Source organism: Rattus norvegicus, chromosome 4, assembly GCF_021556685.1.
Source record: "Rattus norvegicus strain SHRSP/BbbUtx chromosome 4, alternate assembly SHRSP_T2T, whole genome shotgun sequence".
NCBI classification, from domain to species: Eukaryota; Metazoa; Chordata; class Mammalia; order Rodentia; family Muridae; genus Rattus; species Rattus norvegicus.
Window position 1 is genome coordinate 25,962,102 of NC_141537.1, and position 22,305 is coordinate 25,984,406.

A 22,305-nucleotide genomic window follows, 5' to 3' on the forward strand; every position below is an offset into this window, starting at 1 on the left:
ATCCTTCTCACAGCACTTAGCATTACGAGTTATTTCTACAGAATCTAGGCATCTGTGTAGATCTGTGCACACTAGCCCTGCTTTCTAGTTCTTGGTGACCCTCTCTTAGCTAGATGTTCACGTTCTTCTTAACTGCTGCAGTCTGCTGTCCTCGCCTGATTTCTACACTCTACACTGATTTCTACACTGATTTCTATAATATTCTATAATATTCTCACAAGACACAGGGTATACCTGCTCCAACTCCCAGTAATGTCTTTGGATTGTAGTTCCAGTCAAACTCCAAGAGCCCTACTGTGTGCTTTCATTTTTGAATACTTGCTCATTTTTTCCTTGTCTTGAAAATCAGCAGTTCCTGTATTGTAAGACAGAGTTGTATCATTAGGGAGTCAGATACTGGAAGGCGGGCATACCTTATCAGTTCAAAGTAAAGAAAGTGAGAAATTCTGGGTCAGATTTTGATTTGACACAAACTACTCAACCTCGTGTGTTCTCATTTTAGCATGCTCCTTATGATGCAATGGTTATGGTGAACATTGCTCACTATGTTGATGAGAAGCTCCTAGAGACGGAAGGGAGATGGAAGGTATGTCAGGGCAAGCCCGTCGTCCTTCTCTACTGTTTTCCCCACAGAAATATTTAAAGTCTTCTATTTTCAGGGTTCAGAAAAAGTCCGGGATATACCGTTGCCAGAGGAGCTGGCTTTCACTGTGGATGAGAAGATACTGAATGACGTCTACCAAGCCAAAGCCCAACACCTCAAAGCAGTAGGTTTTAGTGTTTCTTTTAAGTTAGTAATGTGTTCTTTCTATTAGCTGACATATATGAAACTGTGGTTATTACTCAAAACATGGCTTCATAACATATCTTAAAATTATAACCTTAATACCTCTAATTCTTTATGCCTGGTGATTAATGCAAATAATCCTTTGATTCCCTTTGAACTTTGGAGTGTCACCTTTCTGTGATTTTTCACTGCTTCTGCTTGGTTCTCTGTTAGGCATCTGATTTACAGATAGCAGCATCTACCTTCACATCTTTTGGCAAAAAGCTCACTAAGAAGGAGGCCCTTCACCCTGACACCTTTATTCAGCTCGCTCTTCAGCTCGCCTACTACAGACTTCATGGACGGTAAGCCGTTGTCCTGGTTCATATCTTAACTTTACACGGCCATTGCTTCCTCACTTCACAGTGGATTTTCTCACCTGTTCTTCCCTTGGGGTCTCATCAGATTGGTAGAGCCCAGTCTGTGACAGTTGCGTATGTTTTTCTGTTGATTCTTCGTCAGGATCATTTGAAGGACCTAGGCTCTGAGAATGCCCTACCATGTGAAACCCCTGTGCACGCCTGTTCTGTCCCATACCATTTGCTCTCTTCAAGGTGCCTTTGACCCACACATTCTGTTACATTCTGATGAAATCCAATGTATTTCCTTTTTTATCAACGAAATCAAGCAAATCCCAAGCACCGAGGATTTTCCCATTTTCTTTCAAAATTGTGAGTTCTTTCTGTAGATCTATAATCCATTTAAGTTCATCTTTTTATATGGGGGAAGAAAAGACTCGATGTTGGGATTCCATGTGTGTGTCCGTGCAGTTTTTTGTGGGTATTTAAGGGAAGAAGTTTATTATGGAAACTGGCTTACATAACTATAGAGGCCCCATGATATGCCAACCAAAGAAATGGCAAGTTGCTGCTACGATTCCAGGTGAGTACACATTCTTGACAAGAGAATCAAGTGACATAAGGTCCAGTCCAGTTCCAAAGGCCCAATGACCAGGAGCTCCCATGTCCAAGGCAGGAAACAATACACACTCCAGCTCAGATGGTAACTTTTCCTGTCCTCAAACTCATTTTTTTCTGTAGATTAATTTTTTTCACTAGATTAGGTGATGCCCACTCACATGGTAAGGACAAAATTTTTCCCATCCTTATAGTCCACTGATACAAATGCTGAAGTCATCTACAAACACCCATACTTTCTGGGCATGTGTCTTCCAAGGAAGTTAATACATGAAATTAATTTATGCCTTTTCCATATCCAGCTCTCCTTCCACTGTGGAGAACACTGCTTTCTCCAGGTGAATGGTCTTCGTTCCACCTCTGAAAGTCTGTTGACGGGAGGTGGGACACCTTGTTCTCAGCTCTCTTCAGTTGTCTTTCTCCTTCTTTTCTAAAAATTAGTTTTGTTGTTCTAAACTGAAAGGTGACTTGTTCAACATTTCCTTCTTTACAGGATTGTTCTGTCGATTTTGGAATTCTTGAAATTGTATATAAATTTTAGAATGAATTTTTCTAACTTTACAAAAAGCAGTATTAAGATTTGCATTTGAGTCTTTTAGCCACTTTTAGTTGAACTGCTGCCTGAATGTAGATTTAAGCCTTCCTTTTTTCCCACCAGTAGTTAAGTTTCAGTATCCAGTCCTGTACATTTCCTTAAATTTAATCTTCTTTTCAACGCTTTTATAAATGGAGTGGTTTTCTAAATTTCTGTTCATTACATCAAATCATCTGATTTTACCTCTTGATTTTATATCCTGAAATGTCATGGTCTTAGTTCCCACCAGTTAAAACAAAACGTTTTGGGTTTTCCAAATTCAAAGTCAGCTGCTCTGTGAGGAGTGTTGATTTTCCTCACTTCAGCTTGGTTCTCGCCTATATTTTTCTCGTGGTGCTGTTGTGTGGCTGGGGATGGAAAAGTAGACATTCGCTCCCGTGTGAGCTGGGCTCTCACAGAACCCTTATGCTGTTGAGAGCCTGGCCTGCTGTTCCTGTGCTGTTGAGTTTTGATTGAATGAGCATACATGTGTCAAGTGTTTTTCTGTCTGGACTGAGATGCATGGATGGGCTGACGAGTCATCTTGGCCACTGCTACCCTGGCTCCTCGTAACGGTAAATGCTAGTATTGTTTTACCTGTCACTGAGACTACTGAAAGCCCAGTTCAGTTTCTCTGCCTTACCAGTAATTTCCTGTTCGTCCTGCGTTCTTTCTGTTCACGAGTCTTAAGAAGTAACAGATCCCTTGGGCAGAGGAAAGTGGCATTCAACAGCTTATCAAACTTCAACTGTTTTCATCTTCCATCCACGAATTGGCCTGAAAACGCTGGCTCTCTTGACAGTTCTGCAAAGCCTTGAGCAACCTTTAAGAAAAAACAGCCTTCCTTACCTGTGGCATATGTAAGGCTGGCCTGCTGCAAACTGTGTGTTACAGCATCATGGGAAACATGGGCAGCAGGCTGTGTAGGCCCACGTGTTGCACTTGATTGATCTGCCTTTAAATGTTTAAGCCTAAGCATCCCGTTCCCTGTCTTCCTCCTGTTGCATTTCCTATTAATTTCTGTGTAGTTTTGTGTAGTTTCCTGAATCCCCAGTGTCTTCTAGTGTGAGGCCCTTTCTCTTCAGTTTTTAACTCCACAGAGCCAGTCGCACCACGCTAGTTGGCTTTTTTCAAAGCAAGGAAGTAAAAAGGACAACTCTATTTGTAACCTCATGGCCCTTTACTTTTGCTGTATTCTCTGCACTAAAGCAAGTCGATAATTCCACTCCACATTCACAGTGTGCCAAAGCACAAATAGCACGCAGCGTAGGACCTTGGGGGCCTTCTTGGAGAATGCTGTCACAGCCCACAGTGCTTACATCCTAAAGCCGCTGAGCCTAGAAAGTAACCTCTGCCAGCTGGGTGGCCACTGCACACGCCTTTAATCCCGGTACTCAGGAGGCAGAGGCAGGCAGGCTTCTGTGCGTTCCAGGCCAGCCTGGTGTACAGATACAGAGCAAGTTCCAAGGCAGCCAGGGATGTTATACAGAGAAACTATGTCTCAGAAACACAAAAGAAAGGAAGCAAAAGAAAAAAATAGGCAAAGTTATCAGACTGTTTTCTTATTCTCTGGTTTTGAAAACAGCCTTTATAGAAAGTAACACTTTTAGGCTGACTTGTAGTCTTGGTCTGTAATCAGAAAATTGTTTTAGCATGTGGCTATATTTGTAATAACATTAGAAAATTATCTTCTGATACCCTTAAAACTATTTTAGCCCCGGTTGCTGCTATGAAACAGCTATGACAAGATACTTTTACCATGGCCGAACAGAGACTGTGCGATCTTGTACAGTGGAGGCCGTCAGGTGGTGCCAGTCCATGCAGGATCCTTCTGCCAGTGTGAGTATTGGACAGAAAAGACTGACAGAACTGGCCTCTCAATGGTGTTTTTGCTTCTATTCCCCTGATTATTTTAAGACATTTTCCTAAGGTTTGCCAAGTATTAATTTGCCACTGATATATGTGCCCAGGAGGACGAGGCATCAGATCTGAAAAGCCCATGGGTGTACTTTCTAAGGCAGACGTCTTCTGTACTGAGGTTTTCAGCAATGTTCATCTACCTTTAGACCAGCAGCAGTACAAAGTAGAACTTTGCAAAGACCTTTAGAAGGATGCTTTTCATCATGCAGCGAATGTCTAGTTCCTTTTTGAAGTCACTAGGACTAGAACCTGATGTATGTGTTGAGTTTTGAATACTTTTAAGTATTTAGACAACAGTGTGTTTCTTCCCTGTCATTTTGAAATATTGCCTGTTTTAGTTTGGAAAGACATGATTATGTTAGTTAATAGAGGGATTAATTTTGTAGTTAGTTATATTTTAATTTTTAAGTTCCACTTTTTTTTATTAGTATTATAAGTGTCTCAAAGCAGTTGTCAACACTGCTCTTTCCAATTTTAGGGAAGAAGACAATAAAAAAAAATCAAGGCTTATGGGGAGGGCAGGGCGGTGTGACTAAGGAGAGAGAGAAGCAAGCCTCAGAGTTCTACTGAGGGGTCTTTCCTCCTCCTCCCTTACCCCGCTCCAGCCACTGGATGAGTCTTCTCTTGCTGCTTTGGGTTTCGTAGAGTTTGGTATTGAGTTCATGTATAGATCTGTTTTGAAAATTAACTGTTTTCATTTGTGACACAGCTCCTTGAACGTCAGCAAAAGATGTTAGACGCTTTTGCAAAGCATAACAAGATGATGAGAGATTGTTCCCATGGAAAAGGTACTTAAGCTTGAATCGTTCTTGTTTAAAAAATCTTTTATTGGAAACTCTTTTTTCTGATATCAGGCTTGGAATTTCCTTGCAGGATTTGACCGTCACCTTTTAGGCCTTTTGCTCATAGCAAAAGAGGAAGGCCTCCCTGTTCCAGAACTGTTTGAGGATCCACTTTTCTCCAGAAGGTAATTTGGGGTAATGGTGCATCACCATTCTCTCTGGGTATTAGAAGGAGCACAGCATCTGCAGCCTAATGGACATCTTTTCTTTGTGCCTCACAGTGGAGGAGGTGGGAATTTTGTGCTGTCAACAAGTCTGGTTGGTTACTTACGAATTCAGGGAGTCGTGGTTCCCATGGTACATAATGGATACGGCTTTTTCTACCACATCAGAGATGACAGGTAAGCCTACTCTACTGCCCTTTAATCTTCAGATACAGTAAGAAGCGTAACTCGTTTCTGATTTTAGTATTTTTCTATTCTGTGATCTTACTCACGTTACCTGCCATTTGCTACAGGACCAGACACTTTGCCACCTGGGTACTTAACATGTATTATATTTCTCTCCTCTGCTTTTGAGATCCTTGTAAAATCACCGTCTGGGGGCTTTTATGCTGATTGACATTTCAGGATATTTCAGTAACATCCTGTGTTACAGTGACATCATCTGCGAAACCTGTACATTTAAAAAAATATATTTCACCATACAGGGTATTTTGGGCAAGTTAAAGTGTATATAGCCCTCTATATTTGTGGGTCTACCTGCAGTCTAAAGTCAAGCTTGGGGCATTTCATGTGGGACGCAGAAAACTGAGTAATAATATGAATAGTCCATTAGTATTTTAGTTTCTAGCATATTGTTTTCATACATTTCCTTCTGGCAGATCTTATTTTCTGCTTCCCTGCCGGATGACTTGTGTGCAGTTAGTTACGTAAGTGTCACTTATCACTGTAGGCTTCTGAGGTGGTGGATTGTATAGCACAATAGGATTCCATTTGTGTACACTGAGGGACAAATTAAAAATTAAATAACAAGTTTTACATCAATTTTGATATTTTTCCATAAAAGAGTTCAAGGTTACTCAAGATGCCCAAAGTAATAATTGAGCATCAGTTTTAACATATTCCCTGATACATAATAGGCTCTGTGTTATATCAGTGGCATGAGTTTGGGCCACAGATAGCTCACTTTCTTAAATGACTTTCAATGATCCTGGGATGAAGATCCATTCACTCATTTAGGAGGTATTTAGAGGACCGTAACAGTATGCCCTGTGTTTTGGTGCTAAGGACAGAAGACAAAGGAGATCCTCTTCTTAAAGGCTTTATCCTCAACTTGGAGGTAGGAGTCAGTAATGAAGTCCATGAAGGACATCACCTGTTACCACATCAGATACAGCTTTCTAGAGTCTGCTGCTGGTACATGAGCCAAGCCACCATCCCTTTTCACTTACATGCTATACCCTATGAACCATGAGCTGTCCTCTCTGTGGAAGCCGTGCTCAGTGCCCGGCCAGGTGGCTCAGTGGTTAAAGGTACTTCCTTCTAAGCCTGATGACTCTGCAACCTACATGGTGGAAAAACTCAGGTCATGTCATTCTTTAAAACCATTCAGTAAAATGTCAAGTCTTGCCAGAGACCGTATGATTGCACTCTTGACTGTCATTGACTCTGTCTTCTGTGATGTACACCATATTTCATTTACTCCAGCCACACTAAGCTTATTCCCTGAATTTTCAATAAGCTCCCACCTCAAGGTGGGTGCACTTGTTTAATTTGCCAAGTTTTCTTCTTTGAGCTATCTGGAGGGATACCCCAACACTGATGCACATAAATATTTACTAAATGGCCCTTCCTGCAAGCCTAATTGACACTGCTATCTCTCAGATGAAACACTTGGGGATTGTGTCAATTTTTCTTTTCATTGTCAAACTTGAAGATTGTATGATTTAAAATGGTTTGACATAGCACTTTTCTTTAAGTGTGCTACATTCTTTTGTGAAAAAGATACGACATATGAAAAACAGACAGCTACTTAACATTTCTGTTGCATTGTCCAGGACAATCACTGGATGATGCTTCCACTTCGTAATAATGTCCGCATCATTTTTAGTACTCTAAACCATAATTACGCTGCACCCTTTTATCTCATTTTCAGTGACTCCAAATGTTCTCACTGCCATGAACTCTGCTTTAGATATCACAAGTTTGAATAGCTCAGGCTTTCATATGAAGGGCTTATCCATGTAGTAAAGAGTCATTTACAGTCTCCTATGAGATAAATCTACATTGTTTAATTACTTTGCTATCGTGTTTTCCTACCATTGCAAATTAGTATATACGCTAGAGGCATAATATGCCCTTTGTTAGTTCATCATGTGATTTCCAACTGTACATTTTTATGAAGTATTGTACTAGTTTGGAGACAAAAGTAGTATAACTTCAAAGCATTTTTCACTGTTCAATGTCATCCAAGTTTCTTTATGAATCATCCAAGTACAAAAGGCTGTTTCTGTCATTCAGAAACATAACTGAGCTATTTGAAAAACTAAATTCTTAAATACAAATAATTTTAAAAACAGTTTTGATATTATTAAATATTTGAGAATTTTGTTCACAGTACAGTTGGAATATAACTCATATTGCTCTTGAATTATTAGATAAAATTAAGGTACGACTTCAGGATTCCTATATATATTTCAGTATATGCTATAAGCACCCAAAGCCAGCTTCCTCTGTCTAAGAGTGTAACTGAATTGTAGCTTAACTTCTTAGCATGAAAGGCCCAGGTTCATTCTCTAACATTGCTCCCCTAAAAGCTTCATCACTAAATACTAGGACAGGGGGGCAAGAGTGTGCTTCTATTCCATTTTGCTTGAGCTAAAGCCCACGTCAAAGATGTGCTTTACCATCGTTTCCAATGATGTGAAGGTCGCATGGCTGGCCAGAATCTTTACCCTGTATATTTGGCTTTGATATTTATCCATAAGCTTCTTTAAGACTTTGCAAGGCTAGTCCACAAAAGGTAGGAACCACATATTCTGTTGGGAGTCTAGCAAAAGCGAGGTTTTTCTCCTATTTACTTGAGCTCCCTGGGGCTCCTTTGCTTACTTTCCAGATCTGGAATTGTACCATTAGGAGATGGTAGAAGGCAAGCTTTGTCTTAGGAGACCACTTTAGCTCATGTAGAAATAGCTTTTCTTAGTCTCTTATCTGTCCTTTAAAAAATGTTTGTCAAGTGATAAACAGGTCAGATTTCCTTACAGAGAATGGCATGAGATCATACTGTAGCCCATTCCAGTATCAACTTTTAGGAAGAAGTTCCTTGTGGGGTTTTATTCGTTTCTTTGGTTAGATTGGTATGTGGTTGAGGGTTGGTTGGTTGGCGGTTAGTTGGTTGATTGATTGGTTGGCTGGTTGATTGATTGGTTTGTGCTTGATTAGTGGTTGGTTGATTGTTTGGCTGTTTGGTTATTTGTATTTAGACATAAGCTTCTGCAACTTTGTCCAAAAGGTGCTTGTGGACTATTGTCCTTGGGCATTGTCTAATCCATTGAGGTAGGGATTCCACAGCATGGTATAAATGAGTTAACTGTGGTTCTGTCTTCTTCTGTCAAGTTACATATACATAACATCACCAAGAACTCACATTTTATGTCTGAGCAGCCAGGTAGAACACCCAGCATCACAACTTGGAACCTATGACTTAATGGTTCATGTGCTGTGTATTTCACAGGTTTGTGGTGACATGTTCATCCTGGAGGTCATGTCTTGAGACTGATGCAGAAAAGTTAGTGGAGATGATTTTTCATGCTTTCCACGATATGATACATCTGATGAACACGGCTCATCTTTAGAGACTCAGAGACATACAGGTCACAGAAACTGGGTACGGAGAATGGGATGGTGATACGACATGGAAGGAATGTTGACTTAAAGGAAACCTGTTAATGCAGGGATTAGAGAGGGATGCACTCTAGATTTATTCTACCTTAAAGCCTTCTGTGTTGCAACAGCAATGCAAACTCAGACATAGTGAATAGAACTATGCAATGTTTTAAGCCTCAACAATGCACATCTGTATATTTTAACAATACAAATCCTACTCTAATGTTAAAATATTTTTGTTGGCACATGTGTAGGTTGCAAGTCCTCTGTGAACATAATTATAGAGTATTTCTCAAGCACTTTAATACTTTCTAATGGCCAGAGGGTATAAAACCCATGGTTAGATGCTAATTTCCCTGACATCAGTGCCTTCTACATCCAGCACAGGAGTACAAGCCTATGAGATTTCATGGGAAAACCACTATTGTTCAATATTGATCTAAAATAGCTCCTTTGAACAGACAAAAGTATCAAGTTGTATTAGAAAAGAATATTAGCAAAACTCATTATGATATGTTGTAATTAATTTTGTGAATATAAAATCAAAACACTTCCATTTAAATCTACTTGGTAGAGTTAGTGGCTTTTAAAGGGTTAAATGTCGAGTATGATTCTCAGAACTTTATAATTATTTCCCACTGTTATTCAAAATGTTAGCATATAGACATTCTCCCATTGTAATTCAGTGTTTATATTCTCAAAGAATAAAGCATCCAGAATCCTTGTAATTTCTCATTTATTTTCAATAAAAATGATTCCTGATTGCTTTCTTCATATTTTCTTATATCAGCTAAATACTGTGTAGTAATCCACTTAAAACAGTGTCTGGACTGAAGAGATGGCTCAGAGATTAAGAGCACTGGCTCTTATTTCAGAGGATCCAGGTTCAATTTTGTGGGGAGGGTAAGCCTGGAACCCTTGGAAAAGGTAAGTGTGTATAGTGTGTTTTTTGAAGTGATATAACAAAGACACATGCTCTACTATGTTCATAGCAGCCTTATTTATAATAGCCAGAAGCTGGAAAGAACCCAGTGCCCTTCAACAGAGGAATGGATACAGAAAATGTGATACATCTACACAAGGGAATATTACTCAGCTATCAACAACAATGACTTTATGAAATTCATAGGCAAATGGATGGATCTGGAAAATATCCTGAGTGAGGTAACCCAATCACAGAAAAACACACATGGTATGTACTCATTGATAAGTGGCTATTAGCCCAAATGCTTGAATTACCCTAGATGCACAGAACACATGAAACTCAAGAAGGATGACCAAAATGCAAATGCTTCACTCCTTTAAAAGGGGAACAAGAATACCCTTGGCAGGGAATAGGGAAGCAAAGTTTAGAACAGAGGCAGAAGGAACACCCATTCAGAGCCTGCTCCACATGTGGTCCATACATATACAGCCACCAAACTAGATAAGATGGATGAAGCAAAGAAGTGCAGGCCGACAGGAACCGGATGTAGATCTCTCCTGAGAGACACAACCAGAATACAGCAAATACATAGATGAATGCCAGCAGCAAACCACTGAACTGAGAACGGGACCCCCGTTGAAGGAATCAGAGAAAGGACTGAAAGAGCTTGAAGAGGCTTGAGACCCCATATGAACAACAATGCCAACTAACCAGAGCTTCCAGGGACAAAGCCACTACCCAAAGACTATACATGGACTGACCCTGGGCTCCAACCTCATAGGTAGCAAGGTATAGCCTAGTAAGAGCACCAGTGGAAGGGAAAGCCCTTGGTCCTGCCAAGACTGAACCCCCAGTGAACGAGATTGTTGTGGGGAGGGTGGTAATGGGGGGAGAATGGGGAGGGGAAGCCCATATAGAAGGGGGGGGGAGGAATGAGGGGGATGTTGGCCCAGAAACCGGGAAGAGGAATAGCAATCAAAATGTAAATAAGAAATACTCAAGTTAATAAAGATAAAAAAGAATGAAAAAGAAAGAGAGAAAGAAAATGGGAAAACCTGGAAGGGGTCTTACTAGTGTGCACCCAGGGTGCTATAGATAGAAGCCATCTTTGGAAATGAAGTATTTTAGACTGGTCTAAAGGTCAGAACCTCCTGCATATTCCTCTCTGAAATTACAGATATTATTGGCTTGTGTTAGCTACCTGTGACTCCAACTTGGCACAGCAGAATGTGTAAACTGGGAGATGGGGCATGTGTCATCTGAGAGCAAGGATGTGATCAGAGCTGACCCTGTGCCACAGCTCTACATACCCAAATTTTGCCCAGAGAAAGCTGGTCTCTCAGGAGTGCTGACACACTGCTTATAGGAGGGACAAGCCACAGTTAGAGACAGAAAGACCAGTTAACACCAGAGATAACCAGATGGCAAGAGGCAAGTGCAAGAACATAAACAACAAAAACCAAGGCCACTTCACATCATCAGAACCCAGTTCTCCCACCACAGCAAGCCCTGGATACCCCAACACACTGGAAAAGCAAAATTCTGATTTAAAATCACATCTCATGATGATGATAGAGAACTTTAGGAAGGACATAAATAACTCCCTTAAAGAAATACAGGCGAAGTTTAAAATTCTCAGGTTAAGTGTCAGAAATAGTATGAGATTTTTCTTTTAGGAAAAAAAAACATACACACACACAAAAACCAACATGGTCTAGCTGCCAACTGTGAGTTAAAACTCAAGGCTCATTATGAAGCCTAAAAGTATTCACAAATGAGTTTGAAGCTGGTGTCTTTAGAAGGGAGGTAGAAAAAAAAAAAAAAAGAACTGTGGTAAAAAAAAAACAAAAACAAAAACTGGGGTCAGTGCTCTCTGTGCCTTTTCTATAATTGTACTTGTTTTTTTTTTTTTTTATTACTTCCTTTCACTGCCAACCTCAAATTACTGTACAGTACATGTCTTTCTGCTTGTGATCAGCTTGGAACAGCAACAGCCACACAGCTACAAGCCACATATATATTTATAAGCTGACCTGACCCGATTTTGGTTTTACATGTGTGGGTTATGTTGCAGCTATTGCAATCCTTGACCCCCCTACCCCCGCCCCAGCCATACCCATTATTTTACACAATTTGACCTGTCTGAGGACACTGAGTGATTTACATAAACAATTGTATTCATAACAGGGATTAGAACATAAAGCTAGTTCTTTCAGAACATTCTATTTCAGTCATGGATTTGGATACATTCACTCCATTGCTTATGGTTCAGATGAATAATCGTTTGAACAGAGCAGTGACCTTGGTGGATTTGTTTTAAACCCTCACATTGACTTTTTCCTAAATGTTTCACGTGCCACATTATTAGCTGAATAAGTTGGAAAACTCTAGAAGATAGAGACTTACATAGAAATGGTTCTTATGGAGGGGATAGAAGTAGTGTCAAAACCTACCAGTGTGACTGTGAATTCTAGGTGAAGGCTAAGCGTACTTCCATGGACACAAAACATTTCTGACCACCTTCTTTGATTGTGACTCTTAATTTTGAATGTAAGGTGATAGGTAGGCGCAGCTTTCTTGGATAATCTGAATTCCCAAGTGCCAGGAGTAGGATTTTATGATAAAAATTAACAGCTAATCTTATTCTGTCTCCTGAAGATTTAATTGCTATCCTTGTTGCCCATTCAAAATCAGCTGTACTGTGTGAATGAAATAAAGATATTAAGACGAACCCCTTTCTGGCTGCATGGTCGCTTATGACAATTCCACACAGTAGTTGGCACCCAATGGGGGTCCCTGAGACTTGCATGTATAACTAGTCTAGATGTCTTTTTTTTTTTTTTGGTAAGTTTTATTTTTGTTAATTGTGCATGCGAAGCATCATGGAGTCAATGGATCTGTTGAAGAACTCAGCTGCTGGAAACCATGCAAAATGTTTTGAGTTGCCCTTAAAAATAAGGAAAATGTTTTCTGAATGGTTTCTATTCTTCCTGCTGTAAATTAAAAATGAAGAAAATTTCCCCATAAGAAAAAGAAAGAAATACAGGCAAACACAGGTAAACAGGTAGAAGCCCTTAAAGGGGAAACACAAAAATTCCTTAAAGAATTACAGGAAAACACAGCCAAACAAGTGAAGGAATAGAACAAAACATCCAGGATCTAAAAATGGAAATATAAACAACAAAGAAATCACAAATGGAGACAACCCTGGATATAGAAAACCTAAGAAAGAGATCAGGAGTCTTAGAAGCAAGCATCACCAATAGAATACAAAAGATAGATGAGAGAATCTCAGGTGCAGAAGACATCATAGAAAACATTGACATAACAGTCAAAGGAAATGCAAAATGCAAAAACCTCCTAACCCAAAACATCCAGGAAATCCAGGACAAAACAAGAAGACCAAACCTAAGGATAATAGGTGTAGAAGAGGGTGAAGACTTCTAACTTAAAGGGCCAGTAAATATCTTCAACAAAATTATAGAAGAAACCTTCCCTAACCTAAAGAAAGAGCTGCCCATTAATATTCAATAAGCCTACAGAACTCCAAATAGGTTGGACCAGAAAAGAAGTTGCTCCTATCACATAATAATCTAAAGGCCAAATGCACAAAACAAAGAATATTAAAAGCAGTAAGGGGAAAAGGTCAAGTAACATATAAAGGCAGACCGATTAGAATTACATGAGACTTCTCAACAGAAATTATGAAAACTAGAAAATCATGGGTAGATGTCATACAAACCCTAAGAAAATGCCAGCCCAGGCTACTATACACAGCAAAACTCTCAATTACAATAGATATTCCATGATATTGGAGAAACCAAGATATTCCATGACAAAACCAATTTACACAATATCTTTCCACAAATCCAGCCCTATAAAGGATAATAGATGGAAAGCTCCAACACAAGGAGGGAAACTACTCCCTAGAAAAGGCAAGAAAGTAATCTTTCAACAAACCCAAAAGGAGATAGACTCTAAAAATTCCACCTCTAATAACAAAAATATAGGAAACAACAATCCCTTTTTCTTAATATCTCTTAACATCAATGGACTCAATTCCCAAATGAAAAGATAAAGACTAACAGACTGGGTATATAAATAGGATCCAGTATTTTGTTTTATACAGGAAATGCACCTAAGTGACAAAGACAGAGTCAGACACCCTCAGAGTAAAAAACTGGAAAAAAAATTTCCCAAGCAAATGGTCCAAAGAAACAAGCTGGAGTAGCCATTCTGATATCATATAAAATTGACTTTCAACTAAAAGTTATCAAAAAATATAAGGAAGAACACTTGATACTCATCAAAGGAAAAATCTACCAAGGTGAACTCTCAATTCTGAGCATCTATGCTCCAATTGCAAGGGGGCATAAAAAGAAACTTTACTAAAGCTCAAAGTACATATAGTACCTTATACAATAATAGTGAGAGATTTCAACACCTCACTCTCATCAATGGAAACTCTCATCAATGGATTATGGAAACAGGAACTAAAGAAAGACACAGTGAAACTAACAAGTTATGAACCAAATGGAGTTAACATATCTATAGAACATTTTATCCTAAGACAAAAGAATATACCTTCTCAGCACTTCATGGTACCTTCTTCAAAATTGACGATATAAGCAGTCACAAAACAAGCCTCAACAAATTCAAGAAGACTGATATAGTCCCATGCGTCCTATCAGATCACCACGGACTAAGGCTGGTCTTCAATAACAACAAAAACAACAGAGAGCCCACATACACATGGAAGCTGAATAATGGTCTACTCAATGATAACTTGGTCAAGGAAGAAATAAAGAAATTAAAGACTTTTTAGAATTTAATGAAAATGAAGTCACAACATACCCAAACTTATGGGACATAATGAAAGCAGTGCTAAGAGGAAAACTCAAAGCTCTGAGTGCCTCTAAAAAGAAACTGGAGAGAACATATACTAGTAACTTGACAGCACACTTGAAAGCTCTAGAACAAAAGACGCAAATAAACCCAAGAGGAGTAGATGGCACAAAATAATTAAATTGAGGGCTGAAATCAACCAAGTAGAAATGAAAAGAACTATACAAAGAATCAACAAAACCAGGAAATGGTTTTTTGAGGAAATCAACAAGATAGATAATCCTTAGCCAGACTAACCAGAGGGCATGGAGAGAGTATTCAAATTAACAAAATCAGAAATGAAAAGGGAGACATAATAACAGAATTTGAGGAAATTAAAAAAATTTCAGATCCTACTACAAAAGCTTATACTCAACAAATCTGGAAAATCTGAATGAAATGGACAATTTTCTAGACAGATACCAGGTACCAAAGTTAAATCAGGATCAGATAAACCATCTAAACAATCCCATAATCCCTAAAGAAATAGAAACAGTTATTAATAGTCTCACAACAACAACCACCACCACCACCACCATAACAACAACAACAACAAAAGCCCAGGACCAGACGCAAAATTCTATGAAACCTTCAAAGAAGACCTAATACCAATACTGTCCAAACTATTCCACAAAATACAAACAGAAGGAACACTACCCCATTCATTCTGTGAAGCCACAGATATGCTGATACCAAAACCACACAAAGACCCAACAAAGAAAACTTTACACCAATTTCCCTTGTGAACATCAATGCCAAAATTCTCAATAAAATTCTCCCAAACTTAATCCAAGAATGCATCAAAATGATCATCCACTATGATCAAGTAGGCTTCATCCCAGGGATGCAGGGATGATTAATATATGGAAATCCATCAAGGTAATCCACTGTATAAACAAACTCAAAGAAAAACAATTGATCATTTCATTAGGTACTGAAAAGCATTTGAAAAATTTAATACCCCTTCATGTTTAAAAGTCATGGAAAGATCAGGAATTCAAGGCCCATACCTAAACATAGTAAAAGCAATATATAGCAAACCAGTAGCCAGCATCGACCTAATTTGAGAGAAACTTGAAGCAGTCCCACTAAAATCAGGGACTAGACAAGGCTGCCCACCCTCTCCCTACCTGTTCAATATAGTACTTGAAGTCCTAGCACAAGCAGTTAGATAACAAAAGAAGGTCAAAGGGATACAAACTGGAAAGGAAGAAGTCAAAATATTACTATTTGCAGATGATATGATAGTATACTTAAGTGACTGCAAAAATTTCGCCAGAGAGCTCCTACAGCCGGTAAACAACTTCAGCAAATTGGCTGGATATAAAATTAACTCAAAACAGTAGCCTTCCTCTTCTCAAAGGATAAACAGGCTGAGAAACAAATTAGGAAAATGACACTGTTCATAATAGTCACAAATAATATAAAATACCTTGGTGTGACTCTAATCAAGCAAGTGAAAGATTTTTACAACAAGAACTTCAAGTCTCTGAAGAAAGAAATTGAAGAAGATCTCAGAAGATAGAAAGATCTCACATGCTCATGGATTGGCAGGATCTATAGTAAAAGTGGCCATTTTGCCAAAAGCAATCTACAGATTCAATGCAATCCCCAACAAAATTCCAACTCAATTCTTCATAGAGTTAGAAAGAGCAGTTCTTAATTCATTTGGGATAACAAAAGACCCAGGATGGTGAAAAGTATTCTGAATAATAAAAGAACATCTAGGGGAATTACCATCCCTGACCTCAAGCTGTACTATAGAACAATAGTGATAAAAATTGCATGATATTGGTACAGAAATAGACAAGTAGATCAATGGAATAGAATTGAAGACTCAGAAATGAACTCACACACCTATGGTCACTTGATCTTTGAAAAAGAAGCTAAAACCAGTGAAAAAAAGACAGCATTTTCAACAATTGATTCTGGTTCAACTGGTGATCATCCAGAACAATGCAAATTGATCCATTCTTATATCTCTGTATAAAGCTCAAGTCCAAGAGGATCAAGAACTTCCACATAAAACCAAATAAACTGAATCTAATAGATGAGAAAGTGGGGCAAAGCCTTGAACACATGGGCACAGGGGAAAATTTCCTGAACCTAACACCAATGAGTTACGTTCTAAGATTAAGAATCAACAAATAAGACCATAAAATTGCAAAGCTTCTATAAGGAAAAGGACACTGTCATTAGGACAAAATGGCAACTAACAGATTGGGAAAAGATCTTTACCAGTCCTGCATCTTTGTATATACTTAATATATACAAAGAATTCAAGAAGTTAGACTCCAGAGAACCAAATAATCTTAAAAATGGGGTGCATAGCTAAACAGAGAATTCTCAACTGAGGAAACTTGAATGGCCATGAAGCACCTAAAGAAATGTTCAACATCCTTAGTCATCAAGGAAATGGAAATCAAAAAGACCCTCAGATTCTATCTCACATCAGTCAGATTCAAAGGCTAACATCCAAAACCCAGGTGACAGCAGATGCTGGAGAGGATGTGGAGAAAGAGGAACACTCCTCCATTGTTGGTGGCATTGCAAGCTGGTACAACCATTCTGGAAATCAGTCTGGAGGTTCCTCAGAAAACTGGACATTGCACTACCTGAGGACCCAGCTATACCTCTCTTGGGCATATATACAAAAGACGCTCCAACATACAATAAAGACACATGCTGCACTATGTTCATAGCAGCCTTGTTTATAATAACTAGAAGCTGGAAAGAACCCAGATGTTCTTCAACAGAGGAGTGGATACAGAAAATGTGCTACATTTACACAATGGAATACTACTTGACTATTAAAAAACAATGACTTTGTGAAATTCGGTGGCAAATGGGTTGATCTAGAAAATATCCTGAGTGAGATAACCAAGTCACATGTTATATACTCACTGATAAGTGAATATTAGGCAAAGAGCTTGGATTATCCACGATATAAGTCAGACTACATGAAGCTCAAGAGAAAGTAAGACCAAAGAGTAGATGCATTAGTCCTACTTAGAAGGGGGGGGGCAAAATAATCAAGGGAAGTAGAGAGTGGGAGGGACTTGGGAGGAAGTAAGAAGGGAGAGGGAAAAAAAGACGGGCAGAATCAGATAAGGGAGGAGATAAAGGAGATGTACAGAGGGTCAGGGAATTGAACAGAAGTGTATAGCAATAGGATATGGGGAACTGGGGGTAGCCACCAGAATGCCCCAGATGCCATGAAAGCAAGAGTCTTCCAGGACACCACAGGGATGACATTAGCTGAAATACTCCACAAAGGGGAGGGAGAGAACCTGTGGAGACCATATTCAGAGGTTAGTTATGACCTCGCCCCCTTACCCCCAGTTGAGGGATGGGACTGCCCACCCATCTTCAAAATATTAACCCAGAAGTCTTCCTGTCTAAAGGAAATACAGGGACAAAGAGTGGAACAGAGATTGAAGGCAAGACCATCCAGAGCAACCCCACCTGGGGATCCATCCCATATGCAGACACCAAACGCAGACACTATTGCTGATGCCAAGAAGCTATTGCTGGCAGGAGGCTCTGCCAGATCCTGACCAATACAGTTGTGGATGCTTGAAGCCAACCATTGGACTGATCACAGGGATGATGGAGGAGTTAGGGGAATGACTGAAGGAACTGAAGTGGCCTTATCTGGAACCAATGGGATTGGAGGCCCTCGGTCCTCTTGAGCTCAATACCCCAGTATAAATGAGTGCTAGAGCGGTGAGGTGGGAGTGCATGGGTGGGTGGGGGAGCATCCTCATATAAACAGGGTAAGGGGGGATGGAATAAAAAGGTTGCAGAGGGGAAACAGCGAAAGGGAATAGCATTTGAAATATAAGTCAATAAAATATCCATTTAAAAAAAGAAAGCACAATCTAATCTGACCAATAACTACCATCATGAAAGCATGTGGCATATAAATTCTACTAGAAGAGTAGATGCACACAAGAGGAAATAAAAACATTTGTGGGTCTGGAGAGACAGCTCAGAGTTTCAGAACCCTGGCCGCCTTTCAGATTCAGTTCCCAGCATCCACATAGCAGTCATCTGTAACTCCAGACCCAGGAGTCTAACAACTTTCCCTGGCCTCCAAGGCACCAGGTTCACATGTGCGCAGTCACACATGGAGGCAAAACATTCATAGACATCGGATAATAATTAAATCCAAAATAATTTAAAGAATGAAACATTTTTAATATAATAAGCATGATTATAAAAAGGACCAAGGTGTGTTCAGAATGAACAAGTAGAAGAAAATGAGTAAGTCCTACCTATCAGACAGGCAGTTGCTTCTAGTATCTCTGAATAAATTGACAAAGGAAAAGAATGAACTCAATGAAAGATTGCCTGGCTCCAGATGCACATAAACAGTCCAAAGAAGAGGCTTTCAACCTATAGGTCATGGCCACTTTGGGGGTCACATATCAGATATCTTACATATCTGATATTTACATTATTGTTGGGAGCGATGTCCTTGAAACCCTCCATTATTGATGTTATTATTATGGTTAGCGTTAAGTATGACTGGGTTCAAGGAAAATCCCCAGCCAGCTGCAGAAGACTAATACAAATCTGGTGGTCAGGATGAATAATGATATGATAAAGTTCTGACCTTGCTGAAAAATACATCTGATGTCAGGATGCCCAATGTGATGACCTGTAACCTTTCTGAGAAACCAGCATCCTGTTGACATCAGCTGACCACACGGATACTGTCTCCTAGGCCTGAGTAAATGTTTCCCACTTCCCCCCTCCCTCTGATACCCCCGTTATGGTATAAATTCAGCCTTGGGAAAAAAATAAAATTGTCACCTTGATCAGACTCTTGTCTTGGCGTCCTTCTTCACGTCTCTTGTCAGCCATTCTCTTCCAGGTACCCTCAGCACCCTCATTGACACATTATGATTCAGAACAGTCAGCATCAGTGAAAGTCAGTGGTTAAAGCAAGGCCATTGACTGGTAATAAAAAAAATGTGATCCTATAACTTTAACTTGGGATGAGGATATGTGGGAGGACCAAATAAACTGAAAGGTGGAGAGAAAGTATCCAAAATAACAAAATCAGGGTAACTCTAACCAAGCAAATGAAAGATATGTATGATAAAAACATCAAGTCTTTTAAGAAAGAAATCAAAAAGGATATCAGAATACAGATCTCCCATGCTCATGGATTGATTGGTAGGATCAACATGATAAAATTGACCATCCTATCAATAGCAATCTACAGATTAACTACAGTTCCCACAAAAGTCCCATCACAATTTTTTTACAGATCTTGAAAGGATAATTTTCAGCTTCATGTGGAAACACAAAAACTCAGGATAGCTAAAACAATCCTGAATACTAAGAGAACTACTGGAGGCATCACCCACCCCTACCCTCAATTTGTGCAATAGAGCTATAGTAATAAAAACAGCATGTCATTGGCACAAAACAGACATGATAATGAATGGAATCAAACTGAAGACCCAGACACAAATCCACAGGCCTATGGACACTTGGTTGTTATTGTTTTGTTTCTTTTGTTTGTTTTGTTTTGTTTTATAAAGAAGCCAAAAACATACACTGGGAGGAAAAAGACAGCATCTTCAACAAATGGTGCTGATCAAACTGGATGCAAATATCCATACTAATCATCTGCGCAAAACTCAAATCCAAATTGATCAAAGACCTAAACGTTAAACCAGATGCACTGAGGCTGATAGAAGAGAGAGTGGAGAAGAGCCTTGAACTCATTGGCACAGGAAAACACCTTCCGAACATAACACTGTTAGCATAGGCACTAAGATCAACAATTCATAAATGGGACCCCATAAAACTGAAAAACTTTTGCATGGCAAAAGATGCTGTCATATGGACATAGTGCAGCCTACTGGATGGGGAAAGATTTTTACCAACTACATATACAAAATATATAAAGAACTCAAGAAACTTGTTATCAAGAAAACAAATAACCCAATTAATAGATCTAAACAGAATTCTCAATAGAGGAATCTCAAATTGCTGAGAAACACTCATAGAAATGTTCAATATCCTTAATCTTCAGGTGTGGCAGAATCTTTCCCTAATAAATAAAGATTTCAAGGAGCCAATCACTGGGCTAGTTGGCAGGACTTTCGGGTTGGAGAGGGGAAGAGGAGAAGCAGGAGAAAAGATAGGTCTTTTGGATGGGAGAGTTGATAGAGGACACAATGTAGGTAGGAGGAGGCCCCTAGTTCAGGCAGTGGATCCATCAGGACCCTCTACCAGAGGATTTATAACTTCAAATGCCTTACAAATTAGGATGCTAGTTGCTGCCCCCAGCGATTGTGTTACCTGTTGATTCTAAACTAAGTTCGTGTGGTGTTTCCCTTCATGTGGGGACTCAACTGGGTTCCAGAAAGAAAGGTAAGGAGGCAAAGCATGGGTTTGCGCAAAGTGGACCCCAACTAGCTGGCCTGGAACTTAGCGAGCTGGGTGGAGAGATTGCAAAGCTCTGAGTCAGAGAGTCTGCCAGGCTAAGAACAGTCTGGCCTGTCTACGGGTGCCTTGCTGATGGTAGTGTAGGATTCTCTTTATTATTTCATGCAACAATCAGGGAAATGCAAATCAAATCTACTTTGGGATCTTAGAACCGCCAGAAAGGCTAAGATCAATAAAACTAGTGACAACTAATGCTGGTAAAGATGTGGAGTAAGGGAAACACTCATCCATCCCTTGTGGGACTACAGACTTATACAGCTACTATGGAAATCAGCCCCTCAGGAAGATGGAAATTGATCTATATCAAGATCCAGCAATACCACTCTTGGGCATGCTTCACCCACCACAGAGCAAACTATTCAGCTATGTTCATTGCTGCTCTGTTTATAATAGCCAGAAATTTAGAGAAGCCTAGATATTCCTCAACAGAAGAATGGATAAGGAAAATGTGGTATATTTACAAAATAGAGTATTACTTAGCTGTTAAAAAATAAAATGATATTTGCATGTAAATCGATGGTGCTAGGATAAAACTAGAATAAAAACGAAGTATCCCAGAATCAGAAAGACAAATATGGTATGCATTCAGTTATATATAGATATTAGCTGCTAAGTCAAAATAACCAAGCAATAATCCATCAAGCCACACAAGGTGAGTATAGAGTAGCTATGGAGTAAAGGACTAGGGGTACAAATAGATCTTGTTAGGAAAGAGAAATAGAATATGTAGTTATGAACCAATATGAAGAGCTGGATGCAAGGATTAAGTGGAGAAGGGGAAGAGAGAGGGGAATGAGATAGGAAGTAAAGGAGGAGACAGCTAAGGTCAGAGTTCCCTTTCGGGGTGGTATGGAAACCCTATATAGTTGACTCTTTCTAAAGCATATACATATATGAAGATGATCTAAATGAAACTGCCAAATGATGGGAGTGATAGAGTCCCAGTTGACCATCTCTTGCCATCAACGAAGCTTCCAGTACTGGGATTACATCTCATTGAGTTGTTGGCCAAAGAGGTTTCATGGGAATCCCCAAGCAACCAGGCTGTTACTAAGACCACAAACTGACAGCAAGGCCTCATTGCTGAAGACAACACAGATTCAACTCATTGAACATGGAGAA

The 22,305-nt window shown here is 39.4% G+C and overlaps 1 protein-coding gene and 2 long non-coding RNA genes across 11 annotated transcripts in view; all 3 read left to right on the forward strand.

Moving 5' to 3' along the window:
• The window catches only part of Crot (carnitine O-octanoyltransferase), a 34,566-nt gene extending 24,897 nt beyond the window's left edge, over positions 1-9,669 (forward strand). For all 9 annotated transcript variants that reach the window (XM_087659484.1, XM_087659483.1, XM_087659485.1 and 6 more), the window contains 8 exons: positions 503-586; positions 660-767; positions 1,001-1,131; positions 4,033-4,156; positions 4,947-5,025; positions 5,111-5,204; positions 5,301-5,420; positions 8,755-9,669. In XM_087659484.1, the coding sequence (XP_087515610.1) occupies positions 503-586; positions 660-767; positions 1,001-1,131; positions 4,033-4,156; positions 4,947-5,025; positions 5,111-5,204; positions 5,301-5,420; positions 8,755-8,875 (861 nt within the window). In that variant the 3' untranslated portion in view covers positions 8,876-9,669. The remainder of the gene's footprint in view (positions 1-502; positions 587-659; positions 768-1,000; positions 1,132-4,032; positions 4,157-4,946; positions 5,026-5,110; positions 5,205-5,300; positions 5,421-8,754) is intronic.
• Positions 1-22,305, forward strand: part of LOC148006238 (uncharacterized) — a 901,378-nt gene that overhangs the window by 638,277 nt on the left and 240,796 nt on the right. The window lies entirely within an intron of this gene.
• Positions 9,697-12,562, forward strand: LOC147994716 (uncharacterized). The gene is made up of 2 exons (XR_015686335.1): positions 9,697-9,833; positions 9,917-12,562. It is a non-coding gene; the product is annotated as an uncharacterized LOC147994716 (long non-coding RNA).